Raw genomic sequence first — 26981 nt, forward strand, 5'->3', positions numbered from 1 at the left:
AGATGTTCAACGGACTTGACTAGGGAACTTCTTGCCTTTTATATCTCTTTTGTTCGTTGGAAACCATCGTTCTTGAATGGTGCTGAAGCTCAAATCTGTCTCGCAACGGTACAACGGACCGCTATACCGTTGATAGAATGTTTCGGAATATAGTTGCTTTCCTATTCTGTGCAGCAAGGACTACCTCCGTCCCATAGAAAGGCAGTGAGCGCCTCGCTATTCCCGGAAAGTGGATCCAAGGCGGCAATTACCGTGTGTTGTTGAATTCGATTGACTTAGACCTGCGCTTCATAATCCACTGGGTTTCAAGATTGCCATGCCGGAGATTACTCCGAGCTATTTCAGTCATCTGCATTGTCCTGACTCTGCGAGTTCGATCCTGTTATACCACTGTTCATTGCCGCATCGGATGCGGAAAGTTAGGCCAAAAGGATTGATACCATAATTCTTCGTCTCTGGAGCGGGTTTAGTCTCAGGTTAGTTTCACTTTAAAAAGCAGCAATCCACTGAAAGAAGCGGTCGTTTGTGTTCCTTGTGAAACACAAATAGAAAGCTTCAGTCCAAGGTTTGTTGTAATGGCTTCAAAGCTAAGCTACGAATCGAAGTAACGTCTCAATTGTATTCTAGGTGTCATCAAAAGGATTCGACTGATGTTCGATTAATCACTATGCGAATGGCGATGTGGCAGATGTGGCGTTGGTTGGGCGTCGACCGATCCCTCCCCAATCGGTGACCCTAATCAATTAATTCGTTATATTCAGGGTTCACTTTGACCTTGTCGATCGTCGGGGTGCGGGGAACGAGATTCCATCAATGATTTCGACTTCTGGCTTGAACATAGCATCCGTCTTGCAGGTGGCTTAACGGGGGGCGCCCTTGGCTCCGATAAAAGCCGATAGGACCTCGTCTCACTTAATTCGCATCAAAGTTTCCCCACAGTGGACTAGAGGGCGACTGCGGGTTGGCATCTCAGACACCTTGATGTTTCATGGCTGTGCGATACATCGCCCGATGTCGGGAGTTCCAGCAGACAACTTTTGTTTCTGTAGCCGCTTTCATCCCTTCATTTCCCGATCTTAATGAAGCTCATCTTGACAGCGGCTAATGTGGGGGAAGGTTTGAGGTATGAGACATATTTTCTCGGTATATCGAGCCAAATGGTAAGCGTGCTACTGAGTACAGGACATCGTCTGATGAAGCCGGCATAAGCCATGGCGCTGTACCTTGCAGATCGCTTCCCGGTTATGGCTAGGTGCCGTCCAACGGCTGTCCAGTTCAAGTGGGTAGTAATCTCCATTTAGCCGGAAATGCCCTTTTCAGGAGTTCACGGAGGTAATCTCCGCGACTTTGTCGAGACGGGGGGGGCTGAGGTTGCTGCTGACTGGTCTTATTCTCTATGAAGAGCGCTTCATCGGCAATGTGTTGTTGCCTGTTGCAGTGCGTGTTGCCAAGCTGGTATTTATCCTCATGCACAGAGCCCTCAGATCTCATGACTTTTGTACCTTGGCGAGTTGGTTCTACCCATGCGCATGGACAGGAAGAGGGCCTTGGCGAATGGTGATACCTCACAGGTTGATTAGGGTGGTGTAGCCTCGTGGTGTTGTGCATGGGTATCCTCGGAACTGGGGTGATGAAACCATATTGTCGGCCCTGGTATCCTCCAAATGTTTTTCCTTCATGCTGACTATGACTGCCTGGAGTGATTCGGCAGTATATCGGCATTTAGCTATCCCTGTCGTTCCATTCAGCCTCAATGCGTTCCGTGGCAAGAATACCTATGCCATAGTGCTTGGCATGAGTATATGTATTGTCGATCGAGTGTGGGTCGACAGGTGGAACTATGAGATGACATCTCACCCAATGTCTTTCAGAGATAACGCACTGCGTGTCTTCCTTAACGTAAAATGATTGAGCATTTCGTATAGACTTGTCAGCTCTGATGAGGACTGCGAAGAGACACTGACTGCTGCTGGATGCCAGTCGAAGGAGCCTCGGCTGTGGAAGGCACATGACTTGGCTTATCTCTTATCGGAGTTCCGGTGACAATCCTTCGGCCCGAAGAGGAATAGTCAGCCCAAGGCCAACAAGTGGTTAACATCCACCACATATCTGCCCGCTGCCAACTTCTTGTTGTTGCTCGATTTTTATTCTATTCGGCCTGCATTTCGTTTTTCACTTTAGCCACCCCTTGCATTCTTCTTTCTTGTAGTTTTGGATTACATCATAGACATCAATTATAGACGAGAGACATGGCTTGGTACAATCAAACCGTCGACTCACTCTCCGAGTTCTTGGCAAGCCACCGCAGTCAACTTCCCCTCCTGGCTGCAACAGGGGCCTCGTTGACTGTGGCTTATGTCCTGCGCTCGCTTCTATCGGACTCCCAGCCGGAGGGGAATGTCTATCGCTCCCCTCTTGCCAGGGTCAAGGCCTTGTCGGATGCGGAAAACTGCGAGCTTCCTCTGCCTATCGACGTTCTTCCTGGGGCCCGGGATGTGCCCACCAGTTTTGGTGGCTCAATGCGTGTATATGAGTGGGGCCCGGATGATGGCCCCAGGGTCCTCTTGATCCACGGCATTACGACCCCTTGTATTGCATTAGGCGGGTTAGCCCATGCCCTGGTCGATCGAGGGTGCCGTGTAATGCTCTTCGACCTGTAGGTGAACTGCCGAACGGCGCCACAACGAGGACTGCTAACAGGTACCTCTAGTTTCGGAAGAGGGTACTCCGATTGTCCCTCGGATCTGCCACAAGATGGCACGTTGTGGAATCGACAGATCTGGTCTGCCATCAACTCGTCTCCTATCTTCAAGAGGCCGGGGGATCTCTGCCTGGTCGGCTACTCATTAGGCGGCGGTATCGCGGCGAATTTCGCGGCTTTCCATCCTCAGGCTATTTCCTCGTTGGTTCTTCTTGCGCCTGCTGGTTTGATTCGTGATTCTCGGATCAGCTTCCAATCTCAGCTTCTCTACTCGCACGACTGGATACCAGAGAAACTACTGAAGTTCTTCGTCCGTCGTCGCCTACGCGCGGGTCCGTTGACATCCAAACCTGCGAACAAGAAGCTCAGTGCAGAAGATGCGTTGGTTGAAGAACTTCCCAATCAAGGTGCGACGGAGGTACAGCGACTGTCTCGGGCTTACACACATGTGAATGTCCCCAACGCAGTCAAGTGGCAGGTGGATGAGCATCCCGGTTTTGTGCATGCTTTCATGTCCAGCATGCGGTATGGGCCCATCCTGCAGCAGCGCCAACTGAAAGTATGGAAGCAGCTGGGAGACTGGCTCGCCACGGGGAAGAAGGCCGGCTCGGATGCGATCCCCGGTCTTCCCCATGACAAGGTTCTCATTATGTATGGCGAGCACGACGCGGTCATTGTGAAAGACGATCTCGTGCCCGATGCCACTGCAGCACTACAAGGCCTCGCGAGCTTTAAGTCCTACGATGCGGGCCATGAGTTCCCAAGCACAAAGTACGATGATGTGGCTCAATACATGATGGAATTTCTGAAGCTCAATGCGTCGACAAATGAAACTATCTGAAAGGAATGGCCCTATTATGATGACCCCGACATATCTCTTTCATCTTCCCGATATATGCTGCTCGGCAGCGCCCTGCGATGAACAAGATCTCTAATAGACTCTGTACATAGACAAATCTTCCTGCTATTTATACCTTCCCACGTTTGAAATATTCGCATTATGCTGTGACCTGACATCAATTATCTTTACCGTTTTCCGAGAACCTTTTCTGTCGCTTCAAGTTGGCTTGAGAGCCGCGACGCGTGCTCTGAGCGATCATGCATTCGTGCTCGCGCAAAGTATGGCTCATCCGCTGCTGGGGACTGCGTGAAGCGCTCCACCATACCTCCGCTGGTGCCATCCGGAAGGCGGCTCAGATTTTCAGCGCTAAGACTGTTGCTGACTCCGTTGCCAGTTCTATTGCCAGCTGTCAGCATTGGAAGAGCGGCAAGAGTGAAGTGAATTACTAACTTTTGTGTTCGCTTGTTTTCAGAAGACATTGCTGATTGTTCGATATAGGGTTGATTTCGGTAGTAACAGATGTGAGATATTGAGGACCGCAGCCGGAGGATATTTTGGAATAGATTGCAAGTATTCAAGGCAATGCTAATCGTTCGGCCAATGGAAACGTGATGTGTGGATATAAGTGCTGTGATAGGGGTAGGTTTGTTATTTGGATTTGGATTGATTTATGGGTCTCGATGATGCTGATGATGTTAAGCAAGAAGGACGGTGGCATTCTGCCTTTATATACTTAACGATACAGCCCCCAAGCTTCAAGCCTTACTGACGTTGACGAGTGAAAACAGAGAATGTGAAACAAAAATAGACCAGGATGACTTTGACGCAAGCTGGGATATAACGGGCCCGGAACCGAAAGTGGTGAGATTATAGCCACGAGTCGTGTGAAGATGGAAAGAGAAGAGCTTGCGACGTAACTTGTGTGACATAGGAAGATAGAGATCATCGGTTTGTCTCTTGCAACCGACTTGTGATTTTACCACGAGCAAGGTAAACCGGTTTTGAACGGGCTGGGAGTTGAAGGAAGGGTCCGGAGTTACCGTTTGTGTCTCTCCCTATGTGCCACGAATGGTAGCTAAGATTTGCGATAGCGATCTGTCGAGCTGCTGCGTCCAACTAGACGAACCCGAACAAGGAGATTCACTTTGTCCCCAGCGTGTAGGGAAATGATTACCGAGTCACCCTAAGGAGGATAGACTTATGAGTCGGATTCTGTATGGGTGAGCTCGACAGGCGTACTCCGGGGAACCCATGAACGATCGTCAGCATGGCGCACATCGGGCACATGAACCGAATGAGGGTGTAGATGATCAAACAGCATGCATACTCCGATGCTATGCTGGTCATGACGGCCAGCCAACGGCGCTTGTTATTGGCTGTCAAAGGCATCCGGCGGAAGGGCTGAAACCTCGACATCCGATTCTCGCACCCCCGCTTGAAAAGGGTTGTGTCATGGATCTAGACCTTGTGGAGCCAAGACAACCCCCCGTACTGACGCAGATACTATCAATGCCATAGTCTCGAGCGCGATCTCAGACCAGGGATCACACGATTTACACCAAACTGAAAAGGGATCAGGAATTGAGATCTCTGTGCATCGGCTGTGATCCACCGATAGGGTCAAAACGGGGTCGATCCCATCACAGTAATCACGCACTGCCCCAGGGGATGGCAGTGTCAGTGCTTTCGCCCTGACTCTTTCACGCTGCTGCAGCTCTCAACTTACTCCTACCTTGTTTTCGGCCTTAACCTTATTCAGCCACGATTAGCTACTTCGTAAGCTAACGGCCCCTGTGCCTCCGACAGGATAAACGGTATCCTTGCATTGGAGACACCGTATGTACGTACACCTGGCACGACCTGGCAGATGAAAATGACTCAGGGTGCAGGCGCAGCTGAACTAACTTCTGCTACAATGTCTGTAGGTTAGAGAACGTCGACGAGCAAACCCTAGGCTGTCTTTGTTACTTTCTCGGTCGGCTGAAAATTCAGAATCAGCGGTCTTCTGGCTCGGCTACTGATCACCTTTGATCTTGTCGATTTTCTTTTCTTCTGCATTCTTCCTTGTCCAGGAATCCAGTTATGCTGACATCCCGACCCTGGCTAAGCGTTGCTCCTGAAATTTCACGATTAATTATGCTGCGCCGGAATGAGGATATTCAAAGCTAAGCCCCGTTCTATCCTAGCTTGCTGCCGCTGGACAGTACGTGCACATACGCCTCAAAGTACGTCTATTCGTTCCAGTATGGTGGTCAAAAAGGGGATTTCCACGACGGATCACGCGAGAACAAAAGCAATTGGCAGTTCTATAATTGGCTGCAAATCCCGGTGCTCGATATGACTACAGCAAATAGTGGCGAACTATGGACTTCTCACGAGCTGAACCCTGCACCAATGGACAGAGCACATCGTATCTGATTGGTGAACGGTAGTGATCGACGGACGTGAATCCGAGCCTGGCTGCCTCCTTAGCATGGGGTTACCACAACGCTGGGTTCGGGTTCGCGTCGCAAAGCCTTTATGCCAGTGCACAGCACAAAAGTTGAATAAACCCAGGGCTTTCGGGTACGGGAGCCGAAAGGGGCTTGCAACTGGTGTTTTGTTGTTTCACTTGTTTATCTCTCAACCCCCCTGAATACGTCCGCTCCGGTTACGGTCACCCCCTTGCTGCTATCTCCGCGGGCAGGTGTCGGAATCAATACTAGTCTCCGTGCTCTGCGAGAAACAGAACGCGGGGGTATTGACTATCTTGGACGGGCTCCGAGAGAGTTATCGATGCATTGCTTGCCCTTGAGGCGGATTGCTTTCCCAAATGCGATTGCAAGCAACCTAATGGTCTTTGCTACCAAGTTCGCCGATTCCCCTGCCTAGCAAGAATTGGAAGCAGACGATACCCCTCGCTTTGACTTTCTTGTAAGGACATCACCGTACGCCTTGTCCGTCTGACTGAGATTAGTATCTGCAGCGAATGGACTGATTGCCCTTGTAAGGCATGCTTGGCCTAAGCTCTGGCAACCTTATCTCTCTAAGCGATGATCTACCACCATCATAATCATCTGGTCTGAGCTTTTTCTTGGCGGGAATCTGGCGGTCTCCACCAGTCTAAACCTTCTAATACCTTGATTTCATGTGTACTGTTCATTAGGTGATGTTGAGAAGTCATACTAACCACCATCTGCTGTGAGACGAATGAGGGAAGCTTGAGGATTCTACGATCGGTCCAAGCCAGCTCAAGACCTGAAGAAACGGTCTCCGAGCTTGATAATGCTACCATCCACTCAAACCGCCTCGCATGGACGGAGTTAAGCTGCCATGTTACGAACCGAGCCGGAGAATGGCAGCTGCCGTGCCGAAAGCAACGTATGGACCTGCAAAGGTAAGGAGCGACTGCTCGCCAGGGGTTGTATTCAATGCACGGCTCTTTTAGTTGGGAACTCGATTATCAGTCAACTCAATTCATCGCTCATCACACCCAGTCTGCCGCTTGTCGACTCGATGACCGCACCTCGTCGATCTTGTCCCAATGAGAGCGTATGAAACGGCGTGGCCGGACTTCGGGAGGATGATTATTTCTCCTGTCCTGCATCGCTTTCCCATATACTGTACTGTACCGGTCGTTTTTGCTTTTTCCCCAATCCGAAAAAGTATCCTTTCTTTGGCCTTTTCGGCCCCTTTCAACCGCCACCAAATGAGCATGACAAGCAGTCGTGACTCCCACCGACATGCGCAGCAGGGTAGATGAAACAGCCGCGCAAGGCCTTTACGTCAACAAACAGGAACGGGATGACGCCAACGCTGATAAGTTCTCTGAGTGTGCATGTTGAAGACGGCTCTTCTTGACTCATTGTACGGAGTACTCCGTACCTGATCTTCATTGCTGCCTTCCCGCCCTTTAATTCTTCTCCTTTTCCCGTCAGGCATGCGCCCACGGCAGACACTTTAGGCAATGATTTACCTCCCTTTTCTGTTACTACAAACAGGTCTTATTTGTAGGAAGAACAATACCGGGGGGTTATTTCCCGAGCCGCGCGCCCCTTTAATGAACAAGGTTCTCAAGAATGAGTACTCAGCCTCTACTCATGCTGGGGAGGCTTAGAGACGTTACACAGACATCTCCAAGCGAAGAGGTCTGACTTCCGATATCACGTCGACTTCGTATCTGTTCCTGTTTGAAGAATGTCGAATACGTGACTGGCGTATCAATCCGACTGAGAATGAGCCTGACCACCAATTAACCAGCCAATCCCTGGACCCTTGAATGGTTCGTGACGACCCTCAAGTGGAGCTAACGGTCTCGACTACGCACATACTTACGATTCTCTTCGAACGGTGGGGCTGGCCTTCTAATGCATCACATCGGCCTATCCACGATCGCGAAACACTTTCGCTTCTTCTTACCATCTTAGGAGGAAGTCACGATGAGTGAACGCGCTACTGCCTGACCCTTGGAGGATATGAAACATGCGATTGTCAGTCCGACATACCCGGTCATTGTTCGTTATGCTCAGAGATACAATCGCAAGACTGAACCTCGATGGCGCTACGCTAGCGCATGTCTCAGCTGTCAGCACGCGTGCGCCATATAAGAATCATCGGGTCTACAAATTGCATTGCTAGCATGCAACGCAGGATCATCCATGCAAATGCAATGCAGCAATAAACTGCCCCCCTCGACTAGATGCCAGTCCCACATGATGGGCGCATTGTGATTCTGGTCTGGTGCGTAATGCGATCTGCAGAGACCCATGGTACGATGGGTAGCATGTGCTGGGAATCTGGTTTGAAGATGCACCTGATGATAGCGAAGCGATATCTGCATGCTTCCGATGCTGCCGGCGACTCAGAACGCGCAGCAGGCTCGTCTGCTGAACCGGTGGGTCTTGATTGCAGCATGGACGGCTTTACCTCTCACCACTCGTGTGAGATAGACAAGAATGTGACAACGGCTTTTGCCGTTTCATCAAGTGTGCTGTTTGAGAGGAGATGCCTGAGATAAGGCATGGGGCACTTTTGTGATATTTTCGACATTTACAAGGTTCGTGATCCAAATCTGCGAATGGGTTCAAGCAGGATGCAAGTCAAAGTAGGATGATTGATTGTCATACAAAGACAAACATGCATCCAGTCATCGATATTGAATCGATTGAAGAGACTTAGATTGATTACAGGATAACAAAACCGACAACACCCGCTTGTCCACGACTCTGGCATTTGGCTCTAAAGAAGATCATACACTTCGAGACCAAGAAGCCTACCGTGAATCAAACAACACGCGTAAATCACTATCTATTCCCCACATTCGAGTCTTAAGTCTATAACGCTTGAATGCACTGTGCTCACATGGTCGGAGCCGACGAGCATACCTTAATGGAATGGTACGGTCAAAAGAGTGGAGCATGTAAAACGATGCAAGGCAACTGATAAGGCAACGGGAGAGTTTGCGTAGCTCTTGTCCTTTCCAGTATAGACCAAAGATTTCCTGACTCGATTGCAGAGCTTCGCTTCAAATCAAGCAGGAGCTTACCCCGCTATCTGAACGATCACCCATTCTAGCTTCTGATTATACCATTTGTGGCGTCAGTCGGCTATACTTGGATGTAGGCCTGATGCGCGGAGACGATATATGCAACAGATCCAATGCACACATTCAGCAACAGGTTTATCTTGCAGAATCTGGGCTGTGGACGCATGCAACTCTTTCTTGGTCCCAGGGTATCCGCTGCAGAAGCCGTACATGCATGCAGAGTGTTCTCAAGCTTTTAATTTTGGATGGTAGACCACCAAAGCAAGGCATCGTTGCGAGACGTCGATGATCGGCGGATCGCTCCAGTTATCGGGTTGGATCTAATCAGTGCTTTCGATGGACTCTCTTTGTATACAAGAACACTGTGAGGGATAAAAAATCCCCGCACAAGAGTTCTACTGCCTAAGTGCGATGGAGAGGCAATATCGCTCAAGGCCACGGGCTCTGGGCTCTGGAGGCTTGTGATGGCGAATATAGCATGGACATAATGCACGATAGTGAGAGTCTATTGTGACTTATCTTATCGCTTTTGAGATATCCAGTTGGGAGACACAGAAGTCCCTAAGCCGTAGTCTTCTTGAGCTGGTTTGTATACCTGGAGATTCGTTGCAAGGTAGAAGCTGCCGTCATGCCTATGTCGGAGACTGGAAGTTGACTGGCTGCTATGATGATATTTCAAAAGGTTGAAAGGCAGCTGTCGTAACAACATAAGAGGTCAGGGAAAGGAAATGAAGAATAAACCAGAATTATGGATCGAGGACAGAGTCATCATGGTTTGAGAGTTACGAGTAGTATGGCAGTCAACCTCTGCCTCAGGCACGCACAGTCCCTCACGTGGTGCCTAATCCGTGTTGGGTAAGATTACCTTATCGCATCTCCCACCATCACTTCCTCTTCTATCTACGCGAGGTTACATGTTTTCTTATTTGTGTGCAAATCAATAGACTTGAATTTCCTGCGACAGGACTTCTGATCTCTCACAAACTATTTCCAGCATCTGCTGAACGGCCATGTGTCGGCTCTGCGGGGTAAAACACCTTTGTTAGTCGATTGGGCCTGTAGTCACGGCCTCCGGTCTGGTCTGGATGAATCATCAATAGGTATACTTCCAAACACAGTCCTAGTACATCTTAGATCTGGACCTTTCAAGTAAGCAATCAGCTAACACAGTTCCGTAGATTAGAGAAGCCAAAGCGCGATACACACCCAGCATGGATCCCAAAGCATCATCATCACTAGGCAGTATCCAGAAAGCCGTCTGGGACGGCAAACTGCCGCTGCACATCACCTTAGCCCCATCCGAAAGCCGAACCTTTGATCAAACAGACCCATATCTTGTACTTCTCTTTCCTCTCTGGGTTCACAAATGCGAATCGAAACACTAACCGAGGAAAGATCTCCCACCCGCGCATCGCATACCTTCCCTCTCTCCTCCCCCGACTCCGTGACTTCTTTGCGTCCTCCCTCATCCACCCCACCTCCAGCCCGCATGAAGGCTGGTTCTCCTTCGAGGGCGTCCCTCTAAAGTGGCACTACCCCATCGGACTCCTGTATGACCTGTACGCGGGCGCCGACCCGGCCTCCAAGGGCGGCGGCACCGAGCCCGACCTCCTCTCCGCCGCCGGCGCAGACGAGGACCCCCTCCCCTGGCGGCTGACCGTGCACTTCAGCGACTGGCCCGACGAGGAGCTGGTGCGGCTCGACGCCGACGGGATGGTCATGCACGACGCGTTTATCAACAGCGTCAAGGAGGCGGATTTCCTGCGCAACGGCACGGCGAAGGGGATCATGGCGCTATCCAAGGAGGATTCCGCGGGCCTGTGGACGGCGGTGAGAGATGGTATGCGTGCCCTTTTCTTTCTTCCCGGAAGTCTTTTTTTTTGCGTGTGCTTGTATTTGAGTTATGTCCTTGGGAAGGAAAACTAACGTGGATAGCAGTGGACCTCCCCGCCTTCCAACGAATCTCCAACATCCTCCTCCCACCGCCCAACCAACCCTTCCGCAACGTGCCCGTCCGCTTCTTCCTGCCGTTGCCCCCGGATTCGGACTCCCCCTCGCTGAAGGTGGTCCAGTCGCCTATCCCGCCGGTGATCGCCCCGTCGTCGGTGTCGTCGTCGATCGCGGCGAGTCAGTCGCTGATGATGGCCGCCGCGCGCGGGGCGCCGCAGGTCCAGACGGTCGGGTCGGCACTACATGCGCTGCTGCCGAACCTGTTTCCGAGTCGTAGGACCCCCGTGCTGGCGAAGCCGGTGCTCCATGGGGCGGCTGTGCCGATGGCGGCGCCGGTGGAGGAGCTGGTAAGGTGTTCGGCGTATGGCGATGGGTGGGTCTATGTGGTGGTGCGGATGATGGGGTAATAGGCCCTTGGGGGCGTCTTTAGGGGGAAGTTTGCTTTGCCTGCTAGCGAAGCCTTGGGAGAAGGATTTTAGATATCAGGCGCTTCACCGGACTCGGCATTCTCACTGATAGTGCTGGAATCTGTCTGATTCGTCCTCGGGCGTTGTCAATCGATGAAGGTTTACTAGATACAGTACAGCTTGTTTGAGTCACGATCGTAGGCACGGAACTCAGCGCTCTGATTAAATGATAAGGTCTTATCGATGCACGTGTTTTTATACGTAGGTAAACCCGATGGGTTTGGGTTTCAAATACTGCACTGTAGCGCTCACGCACGTGCTCCCGACAGGATTCAGCTACATACTCAAGCATCCTTCCACATCCTCGCCAGCTGGTTACCAAAGTGCTCCTCGTGGATCTCCATAACATCCTGCCCCGAGGATACGTGGCTCAGAATGATGCAGTAGATATCACAACATACCTGAATCCCCCAACTTCCGAAATCCTGTTCCAGCTTGTTTATTACGTTCCCCTCGCCCCCCTAATTGAGCCCGTATGCCGCGAACTCAGGATTCATCCAACCCAACGGCATCTGCGTATTGAACAGCTGCCACATAAGCCAATCACTCGACGCGCTGCTTCCCGGATCCAAGATCCCGGAAGCCTCTTGGTTCATGCCGTGCGCTAAGAAGCCCTCGTGGGCAGAGAGATGGCCCGTTTCCATGCCCCCATTCGTGGCGCGGGCCACTGCCGGCGTCGATGGAATGCGAGCCTCTGCGGTGCCAGCACCTCCCTGTGGTACAGCCCCAGCATCTGGATTCTGGAACAGCGGCTCGCATAGTCGCGCAAGGGACGTCAAGAGGTCGAGGAGTTTCTGGAGGTGCGGGTCATGCTTACACTGTGACAGGGTTTGGACGATACTTTGCACCAGGTCGTAATCGGATTGATCCAGGGAGCCGATGATGTTGCAGAAGAGAACGAAGAAGGGGCTTAGTGGGTAGAATAGTAAGGTCCTTGTGCTTAATCAGTTACCGAAGTTTTCATCTTTGCCGGTGTTGTACGCACCATGTGAGAAATGACGGGTATGGGTCGTTGAAACCCGGCATCTCGGCGTGGTGCTGCTGGAGGTACTGGAACGCTTCCAGCGATCGTCGGGCGCAGAGCAAGGTCTCCTTGTGGACCATCGGACTGAAGGAGCACCGTAGCCGGGTCCTGTAGATCTCCACGAGCACTGCATAGTAGCAGAAGTCGGCACCGATCCAGTCCAGCTCTATAGGTCTATGGAGCGAGCTGCGGTTCTGCGGAGGTACACACCTCGTGTCAGCCTAATGTTGGTGATACGGGTTGCGGAAAGCCTTACGCTATGCAAGTCTGGAAGGAGTCGTCGCATCCTAGTCTCGAGACTGTCGATGACTTCCATGACCTGTCGATTTGATTTGCGTTTTTCATGAGCAGGTATGGAGAGTAGTTCGCCTTGGATTTGAGCAATCTCAAGACAGGTCCGAAAGAGGGAGCCATATGGTAGTGAGGAGTCGAAGCCAACGAGATCTGTAGGAGGAACAAGCAGGTCCGGCAGGGAGGTGGGTCGGCCCATCAGGGAACTAAGTGACTTATCGAGGAAAAAGCACCACAACAACGCGTTCTGAATGTCCTTCTGCACCACGGAGGGAGCGGGAGTGTCTTGGGTCCTGTGGTAGCCGAGCGCTGTGATTTGACGAGCGCAATACGAGTTGAGTATCCAGCACTGGTTGACTCTACCAAGATGTTGCATCAGCAGGGCCTATATGCGGAGCATGTTAATGATCTAGTGTAGCACCTTTGGCCTGTGCACACGACTCACACTTGAGAGTAGAGCCTGTATGAAAAGAAGGCTGGGAGGCGCGAGGATGTCAAGTTTGTGAATGCTCTGCACGGCTGCAGCTATGTAGGTGGAGGCGGATCGAAACAGCCGCCGTTTAAGCGTGGAGCTGGTAGTGCTTCTGGCCAAGTTGAAAAAGTGGAATATTGCCTTGACATAGATGCAGACGGAGAGTCGGTGGAACACCTGGCCCTTGCAGCTTTCATCGAGTACCTCGGCAGCCATTTTTTCGAACGATTCTTCTGAAATATGATCAGGCCACTGATAACCTTCCCTACTTGTCGACCCTGGAAATTGTCAGTCGACAATGTTATACGATGAGACATGCCATAGTTACCAGGAAGCAGCATGAAGACGAGCTCTTGCGGTGGGGCTTCTGGAACTGCAATGCTGGGATCCACAGAAAACCCTTCCTCGGCAGATGTGCTTGACTCCACAGGCGCCGCGTCTGCCATCTCACTGACTAGATCGAGCGCGGCCTTGAGAACAGACTGCTGTTCATGGCTGATATGTCGACAGTCATCAAGCACCACTTCGATGATACTTCTGGCTTGCACCGCGTGATAGTTCGAGCTGTCAGTGCCAGCAGGCGAATTGAGGTCACCACGGGAGGTCTGGTCATGTTCGCCCAGCATGTCAGCACGTGGCTTCTTGAGGGGTCTCTGTTCTCCTGTTCTTATCTCAGGGCTGGCTCCTAGGTCGATGTGTCTAGCCCTGTCAACTGGTCAGCCGGCTGGGATAAGAGCCAGAGTTTGGGAAGAGCTTGCACCCTTGAGGCTGAGCTGCCGGTCTTTCCAGGCGAAGTATTGTTTCCGCTGGACCAGTGGCACTAGCAGATAGTGACTTAGCGGTGATCGTGGTAGTAACTGTAGGCCACCGAGGCCGCGAACCTTGAAAAAGATCGTTTGCGCGGTGTTCTTCCGCGACGAAGACGCTGGCACTCGACACCAACGTCTACACAATTTGAGCAGTTTCTCTGTCTGTTACATCTGATCTGTCGGCCGTGTGAGTACAGTATGGCTGGTTACGTATATAGTGCTGAACCAAACCTTTTTAGAATGACATAGATCGCACTAAGACATTGAGTCAGCTTGGAGGTCTAGACCGATGCGGAAGATAGGGACAGCGTAGAGAACATACTGCTGGCAGTATATCGTCGAAGACTGCAAAGCTCTGTGACATTGCGATTCATATTGCATTCCCAATACAAGGACGATTGGATTGATAGAGTGGTTGTCCACGGTAGAGGATGAAAAGAAGCAACTTGGAAGCCGCGCGACCTGGACGGAATGGGAGAAACCTTTGCGCGGCTGACCAATGACACCTTATCATCATCAGATAACTTCCTCTCCACCACAAACAAATTATCGAAGGTATTTCTTTTTGTAAATGTGATGTTGAACATACTGATTCTAATCTTGGTGTGAGAGAATTCTGAAAATGTTGTTCTTTGGATAATTGTAACTCCCGTCCAATCTAGGCTATACTGCCAGGGACTGTACTGTACAATAAGCGAAGCCAACGTCATCAGCCTTGCCAGTAATCATAAAACCACACCCCTGAGGGACACTAAGCTGATCCTGTGTCCGATTCCTTTGAGCTAGACCCAATTCTTAATCAAGAGCATCTAGACCTTCAGCCTTAGAAACAATCTCGGATCTAGGCTGATGCTTCGAGTTGTCTTCTGCTCTAGGACCCACTTTCCTGAAATATTCGGACTTCCGAAAGACTATATCTAGTACGGAGTAAGTTACTGGTCATGCATTTGATATTTCTATCCAAAATACCCTCTCCACGATCACCGAAATCACCAAGGAATCTCCTCCCCGCGGTAAATCTCCGACCCGGCAACATGGATATTCCTAAACGTCCCGTTCGACTTCTCATCCGCCGCCACAGTCACCTCCAGCACAGCCTTTGCACCCTGGGACACGGTGAGGTCGGCCCCACTGCCCCCCATATCGGTTTGCAGCCACTTTTGCACACACACCCCGCCATATTAGCCTTGACCACGCAAAAGAAAGAAAAGACGAGAAAGCGAATTTGCCCCCGGATGCACCGCCATGAACACGAACCCGTCCGCCTCGTAAGACAGAGCATACTGCACCGTCAACGCATTCAGCGCCGCCTTGCTGACCTTGTACGCTGGCACTAGACTTCTAGATAGGTTCTGAACCGGGGCTGTCGGAACTAGATTTACATGCCGAACTCCCTCGGGGCCCGTGGGCCACCTTTCCCAAGTCGTCTGGATCTTCGTGCAGTACATGGGACAGTATGACACACCTTGTCTAGCACATGGGATTCATGCCCCCCAGAGGAAAGAAGACAAAACAGAACCAATCGCAATATCCGAATCCCGTCATTATTCATTCATAAAGATGCCATATAAAAACTACAAATACAGTCCGCAACCCCCAGCTCCATAAAAGCAATGCTCACCAGGAAGGCCTCTGGCAAATCAAACACCACTCACTCCACGGCATGCTCCGTCCCCTTCTCCCCAAGCTCATGCTCACCCGGGACCATCGACTCCGAGTTTCGTCTAAGCTTACCGATCAGCCACTTTCCAACAACCCAATGAACATTTGTCTAGTCAATGGAAGGGAAGGGTAGAACATACCGCGCATTAAACTCCTGAATCATACTCGCCATATTCCCCGCCCCGCTCGATCGCCGATCCGGGTGGTCGTTCGCCGCGCCCCCGAAACTGCCTAACAGCTCGTTGATTCCTGCGACGATGTCCAGGGCAGTCAGCATCCACTCTACTACATTCCCACCACATTTCCATCGAGATAATCAGTGGTTGAAAACTTACGCTGCTGATCCTGGTGCCTTTCTGCCTCAGCCAATTCACGCTGCGCGGAACTCTTGCGACGGTCGCGCTTGAGGTGGCCGTATTTCTGGACGAGATCCATTGTGCTATCGTTATCTTCTAGGTTCTTTTCTTTGAGAGGAAAGAGGGGGTTGTGAGTGTATGTTGTGAGTGTATCTTGATAGTTTGGGTTTTGGTTCAAGTGACAATAATCTGACTGACAAGCAAGTCACTAGCCAGGACCAACTATGCTCTATATACCAAGTCGACGACGGTCATTGCATCATCGCAATCACTAAGCCCTCCAATCGTCATATGATTCCCGCATTCCGAGGCAAATAAATCATCGACACGCATGGTGGTGGCCTAGGTGCCAATAACATGATCCCGTATCGAGATCTGCTTTGACAATGGAATGGTTGGTGGTGGGGCAAGGGAAGGCTGTTTTCGCCTCTTCAGGACCAAGATCTGCGTCATAGTGGCTGCGTGTGTTTTATACTCGGTACTCCAGCGGGGTTGCGTTCCGCTTGCAAAAGCCAAGCGCCCCCAATCCCCCAGCGATCGACGAGGAGGTGATGCCTGGATGACAATACTCCACTTGGCGCGAGGACCCCGGTTTTTTTCTTTCAGCTGATTGGGGTATTCGATCATTATGTTCTGGAAACGAACTATAATCGTATTGTGCGAAGCATAATTTGTGAAATGTGCGGGCAGTCACATCCGGATTTGGCTGGGCGCACAACCACGGCTTTCGCCACACTGCCAGCGGCTGGTTTGGCTGGAACGCCTCGAGGGGAGAAGAGGGCATTGTGCAACCAGAAAAGCTTCCGAGTGCGCATTCGAGCTATCTACACGGACAGGAGCGTTTTTACTTTACTCTGCACCGCCCCTGGTTGGATTACTGCTGGAGAGCCAGAAAATGTGATGTACAGTACTGCACAGCCACTACGCCCACCGTGTCCCTACTCGAACCGCTGCAACTCAGATATCACGTCCAACAGCGACCCAGTCCTTGACCCCTGGGACGGCCGTTTCGCAACATCCTCAAGCGGAATGTAGAAGGCTTTCCAGCCGGCATCGATCGCCGCGCGATAGTCCTTGTCGTAGTCATCACCCACGTGGACGCACGTCCAGTTGCTGCGTCCATCGCTGCCATGACGGTCCTCCTCACTCGCGCCCACCAGCTTCATCGCTTGGCGCCGGGCCACCTCAAAGATAATGGGGCTGGGCTTCTCCGCTCCCGCCTCGTAGCTGGTGATCACCAGGTCCAGATCGTAAACCGTCTCGTCGCTTTTGTGACAGTTGACTAGGCCTTTATCGCGCGGCCCCCGTATCTCGAACCCCGGCAGTTGTGTACTCGAAACATCCTGGTCGGCCCGACACATCCCCACCCGCAGGCCCAGCGACTCCAGCACGGCCGGCACCCGGTCATCGGAGTTGGACACCACGCCGACCACGACGCGATCGAACGGGCCCAGCCGCGTTTTCGTGCTTTTGAGGTGGCGGAGCCGCGTGAAGAACGCATCGGCGTTGGCGTCGAGTACGTAGCCGTCCCGGCACGCGAAGCGGTCGAGGAGATGTTGGACGAGGCCGTCGGGTAATGTGCTGTCTGTAGGGGTGGAGGCCGAAGAGTTGGTGGCAGAGCTAGAGCTAGGGGCATCTAACACGCGCGCGAAGCTGCCCCGGATCACCTCTTCCCACCATTGTCTTGGCCCGCCGTACTCGCCGCGCAGAGCTTGGGCGCGACCGTAGTTGGGGTGGGCTTGGGATTGGGCTTTGAAGACGGCCTTGAAGGCGGATTGCAGCCGGTCCGGGGTGACGGTGGCGCGAGGGAGGCCGAATCTGTGCGCGGCGGACGCGTATTGGTGGGGGACGGGGTCGCGGGGGTGGAAGATGGTGCCGAACGCATCGATCGTGAGGAGGAGAGTACGCGGGTTGCCGGGAGTGGGCTGGGAAGGCATGGTTCGTAAGGCTGGAGGCCGTGAGTTAAGGAAGATGGCCGTGGTTTGGCTCGGAGCTGCGAATGACGGAAGGGAGTCTCGGGCTTAGTGCTTCGGGCTTCGGGCATACCTGCGGTCGATCGGATAGTAGTACCGTTCTGAGCAATGAAGTCCGCGCTAGCCTCGGCGATAAGATTAGATTGGAAGTTCCTTTTTTTCGTCCGCGGCTTATCTGACGTGCAGTTTGTTACACTGAAGCTTTGTTTCAGTTCGGTTCACAACATCGGAAATATAGAGAGAAACTGTTGGGGAATCTGTTCTTGTCGAACTCAGGATTGGTGCCACTTCACCATGCGGAGTGCCTTGCTGCAGGCAAGGGACACCACGCCCTCGTTCCACAAGGCGTGCACGATAAATAATTGTACGGCGTAAACGTTGTCGCCTGAGCGCTGACGCGTCAGACCGAACCATCCCCCACTAGGAAGTCCCCAATCGGGTTTTGCAGGCAAAAGTTGCCTCCTATTCTTTCCCCCGAGGCGCGGGCGCTTGCAAGGCTGGCATACATATATCAAGTCACTCCACCCATTGAGTTCCATTAACCCAGCCTTATCATCATCGCCCCCTACTGCCAGACACCACCATGGGTGTCTCCCGCCTGCTCGTATCGTCCCTGGTATGGGCAGCGAGCACAAGCGCCACCACCACCACTGCAGAATTCTTTCCGAATGCAAACCACATCTTCAACTCGATCCACTCGTCGATGCGCCAATGGGGTTCCTCGCTGCAGCACAACGGCATGTCCTTCTTCCTGGCGACCGTCCCCGCCGGCACGCAGTTCTACCACGGTAACGCCAACCCCGCGCCGGTCAACGGGACGGAATGGCTGGCCTTTGAGCCCGAGCATGCGCTGGTCTTTGCCCGGCCGGGCCCGTTCAAGAGTCCGCCGCCTCCCCACGATGACGACGACGACGACGACGACGACAACGGGCAAAAGGGAGATCTGCGCAAAGAGAAGCGAGCAGAGGTTGAGCAACAGGAGGAATCGGAAGGCGGTTGGCTGCACACCTACACCGCCGCCAAGGACCTTCGGCTGCTGTACGCGGACGGCATGGCCGCAGGGAAGACCGCCAACGGGACGCTCGACGGCGAGGACCGGATCCTGTTCCAGGATAACCTGCCCAGCGACGGGGCGATGCACGGAGAGCGCGCGCGCGCGGTGGAGTTCTGCCGCATGGCTCGCGAGGACTTTCACGGTCGCCTGGACGGTTTCCTGCGCATGGAGGCCGGGTTTGAGATCATTCTCTGTGACTTCGCGCGGGATCTGAAGGAGGTGCGTGTCACGCAGGTCAAGTCGGATAAGGGGCCTTCGGGGGGGCCGGGGGAACCGGGCAAAGGGAAAGGAAAAGGGGGCCCGGGGGGAGGCGCGGATTGGATGAAGGCGATCACGGCGCGGTACGGCGGCATCGGCGGCCACCGCGTTGCGCTGAACTACGAGACGTTCGTGTCCGCCTACACGTACGGCCTGGATCTGTTCCACTCGACAAACGAGACCTTCAAGAATCCCCGTCTGATGCACCTCTCCGCGCAGCAGCTGCAGCCCATCCGCGACGACCTGTACCGTCTCGTCCTGGACCACACCGCCGCCGAGAACCTGTACGACTGGCAGGCGATCGCCGACATGGTCGTGGAGCGCTACGCGCGCGAGATCCGCTATCTCGCGTCCGGGGACGTGGCCACGGTGGCGGACCTGCATGCGGAGATCGAGACCATGCTGGTCCCGTTCATCGACTACTCGGACCGCGACACCGACGCGGAGCGCGAACGCTGCGCGCACCAGTTCCTCCCCGGCGAGATCGCCGTCGATGGCGTCGCGGCCCCCGCCATCCACTCCGTGGCCCGCAGTATCTGTGCGACCATGCTGGCCGCCTGGCAGGAGCCCGACTACCAGACCGCGGTGGACCACTTCCGCGAGCTGATGAACTACCTGGCCTGGACGACGTGGAAGCAGTGCAGCGGCTGCGGCGACCACGAGGTCTGCGTCGTCCCCATCTGGCCCATGGGCACCCTCGAGGACTATGAGCACCCGCAGTGCCGCGATTTCTCGAACCCCATGAGTCCAGGCCAGAGCTACTGGGGCGACCGCCGCGGGCCCCGGCCGCACGAGCCGGACGATGAGGACGGGCCGGCATCGGGCTGGATGGCGCGATTTGTGCGGTATGTGCTTGAGATCTTTCTGCGCATGCATATCTGAGGAGGTAGTGTCGGATCTTGGCTAGGCCTTTCTATTGGTTTTTCTTCTCCTTCTTTAACACTCCCCCATAAACTATCACCCCACAACTTGTGCCAGTCCTTCATATGTGAAATCCTTCTTTTGTTTAATGATTATCTGATCTTTATACTCTCGTTCTCCCTCGCTTAGTAAACCTTGTGAGGCTTCGTATCAGAACGCTGTCAACCCTGCGGGGGAGCTGGAAGCAACCAGCACAGATACACAACAGTTTTTAGCTTCTGGTATTTTTTCATAGTTAGCTGTATTGTGGCCGTCACCGATTCTGTCACTGGTGGTGACTGTCGTTCCTGCCTGGGGTGTCATCTGCATTATTAGTGACTACAGTCTACTGTATTATTATTTATAGCTATTCCAGTTCCTAGGGACCCCCTTTTTAATACAACTAATCTTTATATATTAAATAACTTGTTTATATTAATTGGTAGCATGTTCTGCCTGTATTTTTAATACTTAATTTCTTAGTATATTTATAAATTTTTATTTTTTATCTTTAATTTTATGTCTATATATTTTTTTACTTTATATATATAAACAGTATTAATTATACTAATTTCTGGGTCTTTATTAGTAAGCTACTGGTTATTTTTTTCTCTCCCCTTACCAGTAAGGCGTCTGTTTATTTTATATTTACTAAATACCAAATACTATATTTTTATTTACTAAAGTATTACTAACAGTGTCTTTCTTTTTAATATCTAAAAAAACAGTTTTAGTATTTTTTATCCAGTCTTATTTATTTCTATTTTTTAAATATAATTTTCTTATTTCCTATACCTGCTCTGCTTTTTTTTTATTTTATATTCCCTATATTTATATTTACTGGACTTTTATTAGTACAGTATTACTTCTATTACTATTAATATTAACTTTATTTTATTTAAATTATTTATTTACTTAATTTTTTATATATTTTTATTCTAGTATTAAATTATTATTATTAGGAATTTTTTCCTGAATTAGTTATTTTTAAACTTGATAACTAAGCAGTTTATTTTTCTGTTTAATACTAAGGTCTCCTTACTACACTGTATTATTAATTCCCCTTAATTTTTATTTGTTTATCTTTTTTAAATATTTTTATATCATCTGCTCTAAAATATAGGTATAAAATAAAATATCTTAGGAAAAAAATATCTTATAGGACTGGTATATTAGATTTAGAATTTTTATTTTAATTTATAAAGCTTCTAAGTATATTAATTTAATAATAATACTTTTTTTATATTGAATTTATACAGGTGTATACAGAGTTGCCTTTAATAAACTATTTATTCTAATAAATAGTGTTATGGGACCAAGGCCCTGTTATAGAGCTCGGCTTCAGGCACCAATTGGCACCTGAGGCCTTGTATACCAAGTACTAAACTAGCACTAGCTTAGTGCACACATAAAAAAATTTTATACAAACAGATAAAATAGCTCCTCAGCTATTTCTTCTTATTCTAAGGTATATTTTAATTAGCCTAATCCATTCATCCTGTAATATTAGAAATAGCTTATTAAAAAGCCCTAGATAGAGCCCGACTAGGCATATAAATAAAATAAAATAAAACTAAAAAAATTATTAAAATAATAAAATAAATAGACTAAAAAGAACTGCAGCTGACTGCAGTATCTGCAGCTATATATAATAATATATAACTTCTTTTATAGAAGCTAATCAGCCTCTGTATAAAAATAGCAAAACAAAAACTAGCTTTTAAAAAACAGATAAACAAATTACAGAATTATAATATAATCCCTATTATTAATAGTAAATCAGAGGGAAACCCCCTACAGTAATTATATAAGCTAAACCACAGACCCCGCCCTTAGCACCCTAATATAAAACTGTTTAATAGAGAAGATAAGCACAACTATAAACTATTTAAATTAAATATATATATAAAACTTATAATTAACAGAAATTACTATCTTACTAGACCGGAATAAGTTTTTTATATTTATAGTTAACTACGCGGACGGGCAGCACAGTAGATACTTTTTTAGATTAAATCCTAAAATACTAAAACAGTACAACTTAAAGATATGCTTATAGTAATAGATAAGGTGTTTAGAGACCCTAATATATAATAAAAAACCCTAAATCAGATAAATATAATAAAATAAAAAAGAATGGAACTGGAAGAATTTTTAAATAACTTTAATAAAGCTCTGTTATAAGCAGGGGGGCATAATTAGTTAGATAAACAGAAAAAAGCTATACTAAATACTGTAGTAAACTAAAAACTTATTAAAAAATTAGTTAGAATTCTTTAAAAGCCTATATATAAAGGTTATTACAACTAACTACACTATATAAATCACAATCTTAACAGAGTATTTTTTCTTTTTAAAAAAAGCTATACTAAAACTGTGCCGGCGCGATGCAAACCAAGCCCTAAACTAATAAAATAAAAACCTATTTTGATAGCTGCTATACAGTAAAAAAAATACTATTTTTATACAACTACCAACAACCCCTAAAGATAGGTTTAATAAATAATATCCAGTAAAATATAAAAAAAATATAAAGTAGGTTGCTGCCTTTATTACAGGCAGAACAGATATCTTATCTACTAATACTTTTTAAAACCTACTGTACAACTAATAAATATAGCTGCTGCTATATCTGTTTTTTAGTAATAAAAAAAACAGTATACCTCTTCAAACAAAAACTCTAATTTAAAAAAAAAGGAAGTTTAGTACAAAGTTGTATATCTAAATAAGAATTACTAAACAAAACTAAAAGAAAGTAGAAAAATTTTAAAAAGAAACATATGATTGTATACCCCTTTTTAGTAGAGGCTATTTTAAATCTTACTATAACTGCTTATATTTTTATTAATTTAGAATGCCTAATTTATAGTATTATAAGTAAGATATTTGCTAAAGTAAATAACCTATTAATTATTAGTATTAACCTAAGACTGGTATAAAAGATTTTAGGTAATAAAATACTAATCCACTCTATTATACAAGTAAAAATAGATATAGGATCCTATATAAAAAAAAAAGCGTACTTTTATATAATATCTAACAATCTTAGATATAACTTAATCCTAGAAAAGAGCTGGCTGTCCTACTATAATAGGATGCTGAAACCAGGCTGAGAATAATTATTTTTATATACAACCAGAATAAGACTAAAAGATCTACTATATTTATAATATACAAACCTAAAACTTCAGCTAATTATAAAAACAAAACTTAAAGACCATCTATAGGGAAGATTTAGAAAAAAAGTAGAAGTATTTGCTATTTTTCTTACTAATATTTAGAAAGTACTCCAAATAAAAAAAACAGTTAATCTATATATAATACTTTCTAAATATTATTAGGATTTCCTACCTTTTTTTTAATTAGAGAATATAGAAAAACTACTGCTATATTAGAAAAAGAATATTAACCACAAAATCAAGCTTATATACTAGAATAGAAAAAAGCCGGAAGTCCTATAAGGCCCTTTTTATAATATATTCTAAAAAAAACTAACAGTTCTACAGTCCGAACTAACTAAACTACTAGAAAAAAACTTTATATAGATTAGCTATTTTTTAGCAGCAGCTCTGGTACTCTTTATATAAAAGCTAGAAAAAGATTTAAGATTCTGTATAAACTATTAAATATTTAATATAATTATAAAAAAGGACTGCTATCTGCTTCCTCTAATCTATAAGACTCTAAACCAAATTAGAAAAGCAAAATGGTTTACTAAACTAGATATTTTATCTATTTTTTATAAAATTTATATTATAGAAAGTTAAAAATAGATAACAGTTTTTTATATACAGTACAGGCTATATAAATAGCTAATAATACCCTTTAAACTAGCAAATACTCTAAGTATCTTTTAGAAGTATATTAATTAGATGCTGTATAAATACTTTAACAAATTCTGCTCGGCCTATATTAACAATATGTTAATCTATACAGACAGGAATATTAAAGAATATTATAAATATATATAAAAAGTATTACAAAAACTAAAAAAAGCCGGCCTATTTTTAAATATTAAAAAGTATAAATTTAAACAGAAGAAAACCTTTTATCTTAGATTTATTATATATGCAGGGCAAGGTATTAAAATAGACCCTAAAAAAATTAAGGCAATTATCTTATAGAAAAGCTCTAAGTTAGTAAAAGCTGTTTAAAGCTTTCTAAGATTTATAAACTTTTACTGTAAATTTATCTTTAGATTTTTAATTATTATACAACTACTTACAAATCTAATAAAAAAAGATCAGCCCTTTTAATAGATCTAGAAGTATAAAGCAAGCTTTTAGATGCTAAAAAAAAAGTTTATAACCAAACTAATTCTTTATTCTTTTAACCCTAAATATACAACAGTAGTAGAAACAGACTTTTTAGACTATAATATAAAAAAAATATTCTTTTAAATAAATAAAAATAGAAAACTGTACTCTTATATCTATTTTTTTAAATAAAACACCCCAGCTAAATACAACTATAAGATCTATAATAAAAAACTGCTAGCAGTTATACAGTATCTAAAGATATAGAATATTAAATTATACTTAGTATTAGAGTTTATAGTAGTAACTAACTATAAAAATCTAGAATACTTTTTTAAACTATACAAACTTACAGAAAGATATATATAATAGAGTTTAATCTTAAACAGATTTAATTTTAAACTAGTCTACTAGAAAAAAATAGAAAACAAACAAGCAGACGCCCTTTTATAATAAAAATAGAATATATCTAATAAATAAAATCCTAAAATATCGTCTTATATAATACAGATTTTTAGTAGAATATTAGAAAAGAATCTAAAATTTAAAACTAGTTTACTTACTGCAGCCCTAGTACAGTTATAAGAATATAATATAGAATTAGATAAAGACTTTTCAGAATAGATACAGCAGACTATTATAAAATTATTAAAACCAGAAGACAGATTTAAAAATAGCTGGACTTATACCCTAGCAGCAGATACAGATTATCAGAACCTAGTAAAGCTTATATAAAAAAAAGTATACAAATTTTTATTCTAGCTAAAACTAAAAGTCTCTCTAAACAAATATTTAATAGAAGAAGCTTAGATATACTTTTAAAAAAAGTAGTAGATTTCTAACTATAAACTATTTTATACAGATCTTATCCAAAGCAACTATAATCTTTTTATTATAGAATATTCCAGCTAAAAATAGATCTATTTTTTTTTTAGCAGAATATACTTCTGGCCTAATATATCCCAGAATATATAAAAATATATTCAAAACTATAATATCTACAGTTATATAAAACTATAAAAAAAATTAAAGTATAGATTACTAAAGCTACTACTAATACCAGATTAACCCTAATAAAAACTAATAATAGATTTTATTACTAACTTACCTAAAAGCAAGTTGCGTACAAACATTCTAGTAATTATAAATAAACTAATAAAAAAAGTAATATTTTATATAATAAAAAAGATTACTGCTAAAACTACAGCTAAGGCCTTAGTTAAAATAGTTTTTAAATAATACAGCCCCCCAAAAACTATAATTTTAAATTAAGATACCTAGTTTATAAGTTATATATAAAAAAGAATATATAACCTACTAAAGATTACTAAAAGACTATCTACAGCCTATTATTTTTAAATAAACAGAGTAATAGAATATATAAATAGTACTATTAAAGCATATCTAAAAACTTATATAAACTATAACTAAAAAAACTAAATAAACCTACTGTTTCTAATAGAGTTAGTAATTAACAGCTGTATAAATACAGCTATAGAATTTTTACTATTTTTTTTAAGCTATGGTTATAAGTTAAATCTAAACAGCCAGAAAACAGCCTAAAGTGCAGACCCAGAGGTTGCTGCCTTTAGCCCTATTTAATAAAAAAATATAATTATATAGAAGATATATAATATCTTAAACTGGGCCCAAAATACTATAGTCTATATATAATAGAATACTAAAAAACAGGCTAATTAATCCTAACAAGCCGCTCTGTTATACTAAAAGGACGACCAGATATAATTAAGCCTACAGAATATCTATATAAATTATTCTAGTAAAAAGCTAGATTAGAAAAATATAAAATATACTATTTTAAAAAAAATAGAATCATATACTATATAATTTAATATACTAAAAAATATCTATTTTATATTTTATATTAATCTACTTCGTCCGATAGCTAATAATATATTACTGTTATAAAATAAAGAAGACTTATAACTACTACCTATAATAGTTAACAGTAAAAAAAAATATAAGATTAAAAAAATTTTTAACAAACAGTATATAATAAAAGGCTGGAAGAGCTAATTATAGTATCTTATTAAATAAAAAGGCTATATAAAACCAATCTAAAAACCAGCTTTAATATTTAATAATATAGAAGCAGCTATAAAATAGCAGCTACAGTCCCAGCTAAACCCTAACTAACTATTAAATAATTAAAAGCTGGAATAAAAAAAAAACTATACTAATATTTTTCCCTCTCAGCTCTGGTTCGTACGAATCTAAGATAAAAAAAAAAAAAAAAGAAATAAAAAAAAAAAAAGAAGAAAGTCTTTTTTAATTTTTTAAAACTAACTAAAAGAAGCTGTGCTTAATCTAATAAAAGAACTAAATACTACCATACTAAATTCAGCTTATATACTAATTTAATCTACTAATTTTTTAATAATATTTTAAGGGAGAGTAGTAATAGCTGTAGGCTTATATTTAG

General features: G+C 45.8%; 7 protein-coding genes across 7 annotated transcripts; 2 read left to right on the forward strand and 5 right to left on the reverse strand.

Annotated features, from left to right (window-relative positions):
- Nucleotides 1-2249: 2249 nt before the first annotated feature.
- BO82DRAFT_378806 (alpha/beta-hydrolase) lies at nt 2250-11423 on the forward strand (the record flags this gene model as incomplete). Its single annotated transcript, XM_025637652.1, has 4 exons — nt 2250-2656; nt 2711-3472; nt 10551-10906; nt 11005-11423. 4 exons carry the CDS (start codon nt 2250-2252, stop codon nt 11421-11423), a joined length of 1944 nt encoding a protein of 647 aa, XP_025486699.1.
- Nucleotides 11424-11688: 265 nt separating this feature from the next.
- BO82DRAFT_387306 (fungal specific transcription factor domain-containing protein) lies at nt 11689-13896 on the reverse strand (the record flags this gene model as incomplete). Its single annotated transcript, XM_025638300.1, has 5 exons — nt 11689-12416; nt 12469-12701; nt 12764-13183; nt 13244-13548; nt 13599-13896. 5 exons carry the CDS (start codon nt 13894-13896, stop codon nt 11945-11947), a joined length of 1728 nt encoding a protein of 575 aa, XP_025486700.1. The 3' UTR covers nt 11689-11944.
- Nucleotides 13897-14000: 104 nt separating this feature from the next.
- On the reverse strand, nt 14001-14497 carry BO82DRAFT_205419 (Zn(II)2Cys6 transcription factor domain-containing protein). Its single transcript, XM_025630645.1, has 3 exons — nt 14402-14497; nt 14311-14334; nt 14001-14255 (listed from the first exon to the last, which is right to left on the reverse strand). The coding sequence occupies exons 1-3, from the start codon at nt 14441-14443 to the stop codon at nt 14106-14108; spliced, it is 216 nt and encodes a 71-aa protein (XP_025486701.1). The 5' UTR covers nt 14444-14497; the 3' UTR covers nt 14001-14105.
- Nucleotides 14498-15068: 571 nt separating this feature from the next.
- On the reverse strand, nt 15069-15527 carry BO82DRAFT_407119 (uncharacterized protein; the record flags this gene model as incomplete). The annotated part of the gene is made up of 2 exons (XM_025639610.1): nt 15069-15236; nt 15321-15527. The coding sequence occupies 2 exons, from the start codon at nt 15525-15527 to the stop codon at nt 15069-15071; spliced, it is 375 nt and encodes a 124-aa protein (XP_025486702.1).
- Nucleotides 15528-15675: 148 nt separating this feature from the next.
- On the reverse strand, nt 15676-16256 carry BO82DRAFT_359126 (uncharacterized protein). The gene is made up of 3 exons (XM_025636482.1): nt 16077-16256; nt 15882-15990; nt 15676-15803 (listed from the first exon to the last, which is right to left on the reverse strand). The coding sequence occupies exons 1-3, from the start codon at nt 16174-16176 to the stop codon at nt 15731-15733; spliced, it is 282 nt and encodes a 93-aa protein (XP_025486703.1). The 5' UTR covers nt 16177-16256; the 3' UTR covers nt 15676-15730.
- Nucleotides 16257-16762: 506 nt separating this feature from the next.
- Nucleotides 16763-18068, reverse strand: BO82DRAFT_359127 (putative haloacid dehalogenase-like hydrolase). Its single transcript, XM_025636483.1, has one exon. The coding sequence runs from the start codon at nt 18032-18034 to the stop codon at nt 17036-17038; it is 999 nt and encodes a 332-aa protein (XP_025486704.1). The 5' UTR covers nt 18035-18068; the 3' UTR covers nt 16763-17035.
- A 551-nt stretch (nt 18069-18619) lies between these two features.
- Nucleotides 18620-21163, forward strand: BO82DRAFT_396125 (uncharacterized protein; the record flags this gene model as incomplete). The annotated part of the gene is made up of 3 exons (XM_025638824.1): nt 18620-20227; nt 20839-20870; nt 21138-21163. Exons 1-3 carry the CDS (start codon nt 18654-18656, stop codon nt 21161-21163), a joined length of 1632 nt encoding a protein of 543 aa, XP_025486705.1. The 5' UTR covers nt 18620-18653.
- Nucleotides 21164-26981: the final 5818 nt, after the last annotated feature.

This window comes from Aspergillus uvarum (genome assembly GCF_003184745.1).
Source record: "Aspergillus uvarum CBS 121591 unplaced genomic scaffold BO82scaffold_84, whole genome shotgun sequence".
NCBI lineage: Eukaryota > Fungi > Ascomycota > Eurotiomycetes > Eurotiales > Aspergillaceae > Aspergillus > Aspergillus uvarum.